This window comes from Gavialis gangeticus, unplaced genomic scaffold, assembly GCF_001723915.1.
Source record: "Gavialis gangeticus isolate Ggan-Ray unplaced genomic scaffold, GavGan_comp1, whole genome shotgun sequence".
Classification (NCBI taxonomy): Eukaryota; Metazoa; Chordata; order Crocodylia; family Gavialidae; genus Gavialis; species Gavialis gangeticus.
This window is the reverse complement of record NW_017729022.1, coordinates 172,469,804-172,476,775: the sequence shown is the minus strand read 5'-3', so window position 1 is coordinate 172,476,775 and position 6,972 is coordinate 172,469,804. Positions and strand designations below refer to the sequence as shown.

At 49.0% G+C, this 6,972-nt stretch overlaps 2 protein-coding genes across 6 annotated transcripts in view; one reads left to right on the top strand and one right to left on the bottom strand.

The window, feature by feature from the left end:
• CNIH4 (cornichon family AMPA receptor auxiliary protein 4) overlaps window positions 1–2,916 on the bottom strand; it is a 15,690-nt gene extending 12,774 nt beyond the window's left edge. The window contains exons 1-2 of one of the 2 annotated variants that reach the window (XM_019516516.1): window positions 2,805–2,916; window positions 576–644 (exon numbers count right to left, since the gene is read on the bottom strand). In XM_019516516.1, coding sequence (XP_019372061.1) covers window positions 576–644; window positions 2,805–2,873 — 138 coding nt within the window. In that variant the 5' untranslated portion in view covers window positions 2,874–2,916. Of the gene's footprint in view, window positions 1–325; window positions 344–575; window positions 645–2,804 lie in introns of those variants that run through there. The other variant, XM_019516517.1, reaches the window with a different exon arrangement.
• Window positions 2,917–3,181: 265 nt separating this feature from the next.
• NVL (nuclear VCP-like) overlaps window positions 3,182–6,972 on the top strand; it is an 82,367-nt gene continuing 78,576 nt past the window's right edge. The window contains exon 1 of one of the 4 annotated variants that reach the window (XM_019516515.1): window positions 3,182–3,313. In XM_019516515.1, the coding sequence (XP_019372060.1) occupies window positions 3,257–3,313 (57 nt within the window). In that variant the 5' untranslated portion in view covers window positions 3,182–3,256. The remainder of the gene's footprint in view (window positions 3,314–6,972) is intronic. The other 3 variants (XM_019516512.1, XM_019516513.1, XM_019516511.1) reach the window with 3 other exon arrangements.

Below are 6,972 nucleotides of genomic sequence, written 5' to 3'. Positions count from 1 at the left end.
CTGCAGCTCTGCTCCTCTGGGGAAGTCAGCAGCAGTAGTGGCCCTGGCCAGGCCTCAGCCCAGTCCAAGAGAAGTGGCAGCAGCTCCCAGATGAGCTGAAGGGACCAGAGCCAGAGCAGAAGGTAAAGCAGGAGGGCAGAAGGGGGGCAGGAGGGAGCAGGCTGCAGGTTTCCCCTGCATAATATGCTTCAGAGAACTCTGCTGGTCAAGGGTGGCTAGGAATGACAGCCAAATAGTTTTTAAAAGATCCCAAAGTAGAGACCCACAGTCCACCACATGCAAAGGGAGAGGAAGAGAACTCTGTAGATCTCCAGTAAAGACCCACCATTCAGTCTGCTGCAAGTGCTTCTGAGAGGAGGAATGCCTTATGATGGTAAGCCAGCAATTGATCAAAAAAGTGACATGGGTGGCAGGGGGTGGGGACAGGGAAGGGGTGGCAGGGGGAGAAGATACACAGAAGTATATAGGACATCAAATGTGAAGTATCTTGAGAGACATCCTATTGTTTCTGATGGAAGGACATAAGGTCCATTGAGTTTTATCAAATTAAGTGTAAAAGAAAAAAAACTCTTTACTTTATTCAGCTTTGAGCAGCAAGATCTAGCATTAATGTAGTCACATTCCAAATCCGATAGTGTAATTATCTGAAGTCCAAGATAAGGAATATTTTCATGCAGAAATTCAACTCATAATTCAAAACTCTATTTTAAGCCTCATATAGTATTTAGGCAAATGTATAGAAGAAAACAGGAAACATAAGGCTTGATCACTGCAATCTGTTCTAGGCCTTTTCTACTGTTAGGAAATTATGTCAGAATTGCACCAAAGTTAAATGAGAATTTACTGTCCTGTTTTATTCCTTCTACATGTAGGGTAAAGTTGGGCAACACATTGGTATCAGCACAAAAGTTATTTTATAGTATTTTTCCTGACAATGAGTCATGACCATATGCTGAAGTTGAATTCAACGAACTGAAAACAGATTATGGACATCCAGAGCCTGGCACTTTTAATATCAGACCTGAAAAGAGAATCCATGAGGGAAGAAAAGGATTATGTTTTTTGTTCTTTACAACAAAGGAGACGAGGATTTTTTTTTTAATATTAGTTCTGTGCGTTTTGCATTAGCAGCAATATCAGGTTGCTCTACATTCTGCTACAGCTGAGTGGAAAAACATCGCGAGAAATTGAATGTAATTAAATAAAAGATTTTTTGTTAGGACATTCCTCTTTGGAAGAGAAAGAAGTTGGGTTGCACAGGTTTTAAGCGCAAAGTTCACACTCCAGGTCTCCAGCACAAGCCAAGACAAATACTCAGCATTCCTGAAGCCCCAAAAGTAAAATTAAAGGCAAAAATCTTTATGAACCATCCCATCTTTCTATAGCAGGACAAAACAAGAATTTCTTGTCCTTCTGAAATGCTGCAGGGTTTGCTTCTCACCCTCATGCTAAGTGATCTACCTATGCTCTGAAATAATTCCAGGGCTTATAAGAATCTGAAATCTTGGGTTCTCTGCTGATTGAGAAATCAGTAACTTTTGTATCCTAATAATGCCATAAACCAATAGAAAAAAAGATTAAAGAGGTATGCATAAAAAGACTTATGAAGGCGTAGTTCAACCAGGAACTAACAGTATGGACCGTCTGAAATACACTCTGGGGGTTAGCAGGTGCTCCACATACTCCTGGCTTGTAACAGACTCTCCCACTTTCCAAAGTTTTCAAGATTAAAGGAAAACAACAACAACAACCCCCTCAAACACCCATACTTTCACATCTTCCTTCCTCTACATCAAGAGTATAAAACATGTTTGGCAACCAGGACTTCTTGTAGGCCAGACTGGGGTTTACATAGCTGTTGCTCCCTGAGCCACTGTCAAAACATGTCCCTGGTAGGGCCCCATACCCCAATTTGATGGCAGGCCCTGTCCCCTCCCTCACTCCTGAATCCTCAGAAGTTCACACTCTGATCGCAGGGTTTGACACCCCCCGCAAAGTGCCAAGCTATCCAGAAGAATCGCCGTGTACTTTTCCCTACACAACATGTTTCCACACGAGCAGGCGGGAATCCTTGGAATGCTTGTGTTTGGGGATGGGAAGGGGCATGTTCAGCAGCAGGGGTGAACCAGGCGGCTGCCCGGGTCCTGGACAGAAAGGGGGCCCGAAAATGGAAATTCTAAAATTATTATCATCATTATCTTTGACAAAGAAGGGGTGATGGGGGGTGATACTAAAAGCTTGCCCCAGGGCTGCCAGGACGGTGCTGCTCCACTGAGCCCTGCTTTCCTGCTTTTGTTTTTTCATAACAGTCTCCTCCTTTCCTGTCCCCTTAAAAGAGCCCAGAAATATCTGCCCTTTAAAATAAAAAAAATAAAAAAAATCACCCACCCCACTTCAAAAGAAGAAGAAACTCCCGGCCCATCTAGATCTCCCCAGGCCTCTGAAAGCCGGCGACCTGCTGTCTGCCAGCAGCGCTGAACTACTGAGCTCTCTGCAGAGCCGTGGTGGGAGCAGGGCACCCACTGCAGCGGCTGCATCAGTCCCACTACCACCGGGAGGAGCTGCCAGTGGTGCCCAGTGTCAAGGCAAGACCAGCCCCGCTGTCGCCCGGGATCACTCGGCCGTGGAGCAGCGGGGCAAGGGAGGGCAGCTCAGGCGGACGAGCGAGGTGGCCGGGGCACTCCCTGCGCAGGCTCGGGCAAAGTGCACGCGCACAACTGCGCTTCAGCGCAGCGCGACTTCGGACGGCGGCGATGGCCCCCAACAGCTGTTCTCCCCGCTCCCCCCGGCCCCCGGGCGGATACGAAGTAGACGGAGAGGAAGATGAGGGCGCAGCAATCAATGAGCGAGAAGATGAAGACGACGGACTCCATCCTTCTCTCCCTTCCCGGCAGCCGTCCGCGCCCCTTCCGCTTCCGCTGCCCCTCCCCGGAAACCCCACAGCGCCCCGCAACCTGCTGGGAAATGTAGTCTTCCTTCCTGCCTGCCTGGCGGGGCTTTGTGCTCCCTAACAGCGCGCCGGGGAGGGAGAGGAATCCTAATACAAACCCCACCCCGGACGCTGCACTAGGGCTGTTATTAAAGTTGGCCGCTTTCAACAGGCCTTAAGGGCCCAGGGTGGCTTAGGTGTCCTTAGCGCTGCCTGCGCAGAAGGGGCCTAGCCGCCGTCTGCTTGTGTGTGGTTCTGTTGCAGGCGGTGCAGCAGCCAGCTACCCCTGGCGCAGGGCCCTGCGGCTGGACCGGGTGCAGCAGGGCCATGCGGGGCCGTGCGGCAGGTTCTGCGGACTCTAGGCTGAAGCAGCGGATCAGACAGGTACTGCAGGCCGGGCAGTACCAGTCCCTGGCCGGTGTGGCGGCCCTTGGGAAGCTGTTGGCGCGGGCGGGCGTTGGGCTGCACCGCTTCGTGCTGTTACAAGGGGGAGGGACCCAGCGGGAGGGACCCAGCCCGGCCCGGCTGCCTTTCCCCGGGCAACACGGGAGGGGACGCGGCCCGGGCGGTGACGCGGTGCCTGGCAGCCAATTGCGGCCCAGAGATTCGGCGTTTCCCAGGCAACGGAAAGCGGAGCCTCGCGCTGGCCGTTGGCGACGGTTGAACGTGCGCTATAGGGGGGTGGGGCTGCTGCCCTTCCCAAGAGCGGGGCTCTGTGCCCCGCCCCCAGCGGGTGCAGGGGGAGTGGCCGTGTACAGACAGGCTCCCTCAGTCCGCCTGGCCTTGGGTGGCAGCAGTGCCTAGCGCAGCCCTGATTGGTTGCTTCAGACTGGGCAGTCAGCCTGGGGCTCCCTGCAGGGGAGTGTGGGGATGAGAGGGGGCCTGCTCTTGTAGGCTCTAGAGCTGCAGATTCCAGCCTGCAAGAGGTTTGTCTCCCTGAAGGACCTTGTTCTCTCCTGAGAGCAAATACCTGGACAAGCTGGGGCGCTATCTCAGGAGAAATGCTCCTGGGAGTGATTTAATCCTCGTGGTTTCCAGGGCATTTTTCTCCTGGAGCAGCCGTTCTTACTCTTGGAGACAAAGCCTGACCATTTGTATGCTTGTGTCTTCTGGGAGAGCAGTGGCTGTCCCAGGAGAAACTGAATGAGGGTAGGCATTATGGCTTGAGAATTACTGATCTGAGGGGCTTGGACCAATGTTCCTTTTCTCCAGGTAGCATCTCTGATCCCTCAGGAGAAACCACAAGTATACAGAAGTTTGTAATTTTTCTCCCAGAGTAAAAGTGGCCATTCGGGGAGAAAAATAAATGGGGAACAACGCAAGTGAAACAACTCCCTGTAGAATATCTTCTGGAGGATCTCCCCCACCCAGTGCTTTTGGCTGACCCAGCACTGAAGTACTTGGGGGACATGTTCTACTCTGGGCTTGTTCCCTGCCTGAATCACACTGCACCACTTGGGAAGGTACCACCATAGTCTCTGTCCAGCCACAGCTGGGCTGAAACAGTGCACAAAGAGGGGAAGGTTGGAGGGCACAGCACAGACCATGCCCCTATCTTCCCTAACTGCCTACATTCACTTAAATAAAAACAAATACTGCAAAGCTCTTCTGGGCTGTGCGCTTTAGGGACCCTTGGTAGCTCAGCATCTGCACTGCAGGCTCTTTGCTTCTCTGTTTGAATGGTACAGGTCAGTTTTTCTCTCAAGAAAACAAACCTGGGAGAGTTGTACTGGAAGATTTGAGTCTGCATCCGAGGAAACTTGAGACGCCTAGGGAGTTAGTGAATTGGAGAGCTAATTCCCAGGATTTTGATGGTCATGTATGATCCCAGGGAGATATGGCTTAATGTCATTAAACTTTATGAACACACCTTTCTGTGGAACTCTCCCTAGCATTTTCAGTGCTAAATGCATTGTTGCAATGTAGAGATCAAGTATCACACTGCCATCTGTGTTTTTGGGTGAGGAAGGTAGGTAGAGGGAGACAGTGGCTATAGACAGATGTTCATATCTGGCACAAACAATTTCTGCAAAATTCTTAGTGCAGGAAAAATAGGTTGGGGTGTTCCAGCCTCCTCCGATAAACCTAGCCAGTATCAAAGGCTATTAGTTTCCCTCTTGCATGTAACAGAGGAGGTACACCTTTTGACCCAATCAGTTAACCAGAGTTCAGGGTCCCATGGATTTTCCATTAGCAGGACAAACTAATGATACATGTGTTCCAGCCTCCTCCATGGAAAGCTGTGCAGATGCTCTAAATGTGAGCTCTCCAACTAGGGGCACTAGAAGGCTGATTCTGGTTTTCTCCCCTACCCCTGGAGGAGCCATGGTTGACGGTTTGTCCTCTCCCCTGCTAGGGAAAGGGGCAGGCTGTCAATAAGTAGCAGGCCCCTGTTGAAAAGCAGCAGCTCCTAAAGACAGCTCCACACCTTATAGGGGTAAAAAGGGTGAGGAAAGCAGTTCTCCCCATCCTTCATGCCCCCCGCTCCTTGCACAGGCTTGTCTGTGCAAGGGATGGGGGTGTACTTCCCTGAGGTTTGGTCTGCCCTGGTCTGGGCAGGGAGGATAAAAATCAACAATTAAAAAAACAAAACCAAGCAACAGATTTTTTTTTTTATTTAAATCCGATTTTTAATTATTTTTTTTTTGTTAAGGTGCGTTTTTTGAAAAAAATAAACTTTATATAAAGATAGCTTTAATTTAAGATAGGTTAAAGCTCAAGATATCATCATGGAATAGGTATTATAATTTATAATTGTATATTATTTGAGACCATATTTTCATGTAATATATATTTTTTTTTAAGTTTTATAAATAGGTTACAACAGACCATGGACTATATTAGGGGCCCAATCTTATGAGGTTCTCAGAGCTCCTATATAGTTTCTTAAAGATTAAAGAAAACCACTTAACCCAGTGGGACTCAGTGCTCAGTCTAGAAGATCCCATTAAACGTCTCTGTGATGCTTAGTTTCAGTTCTCAAACTGGATTTGTCTCCAGAGATAACACCCTTGTTAACATCAGTATATGGAGATGAGAGAGAACAGACATGATTACCTACCCATCCGCTCTCTTGTCTCTCTGCAAGTTTGTGCTCACAGTCAAGCCCTTACCTCTCTCTAAAAGTGCAAAGTTTCAAGATGTTAAATGAATAAAGGATATCAAACAACAAGAATGCACTTTTTGTAGCAAACAGTGATTACATAGAGACTTCCTGACCAGTGATTTAAATCAAGATTTAAATCATGATTTAAGTCAACTTGATTTAAATCAAATCCACCCTGGCAGGGGGCAATGGTTTGTGGGGTGGGAATCAGCACCATCATTTGAACAGCGTGGGCACCATTCAGACAGCTTCAGCAGGGTCCCCCCAGGGCTCTCTGACAGGTTGCCACTGGGCAAGCTGTTGGAGGCCAATGCTTTCCCTCCCTCCTTGGGGAGGAGGCAGGGGAGAGAGAGACCAGAAGACTGGGATTATGGTAGGAGTACTCTACACCCTGAAAAAAGCTTACAGCTAGGTGTTCAAGCTGATGTTAGAAAGCTTCTCAGGAAAACTTCCTGGTCAGAAGAGTTCCCATGTGTTTTGTGGATGAGTCATTATTTTTTCCCCTAAGTAAAACCCATTGAGTGAGTACCTCCAGGATAGCTCTGTTCCAGGGGAAAGGTGTTCTCTTGGCACAAATGTAAGGCCTGTCCATAGTGAGTCACTTGTTAGAGATTTCACAGGAAGTCTAGTAGAACCAATGATTTTAACTTCTCAGTGCAGTGCCTTGGCTGCAAGACACAGCGAGTTGAGGTCACTGCTATTTATAGTTTCATAGTTTCTAGGGTCGGAAGGGACCTGAGCAGATCATCTAGTCCGACCCCCTGCCATGGCAGGAAGAGCACTGGGGTCAAACGACCCCAGTAAGGTGGTCATCCAACCTCCTCTTAAAAACCCCCAGGGTGGGAGCCTGCACCACCTCACTTGGAAGCTGGTTCCAGACCCTAGCCGCCCTGACCGTGAAGTAGCGCCTCCTGATGTCCAACTTAAACCTTCCCTC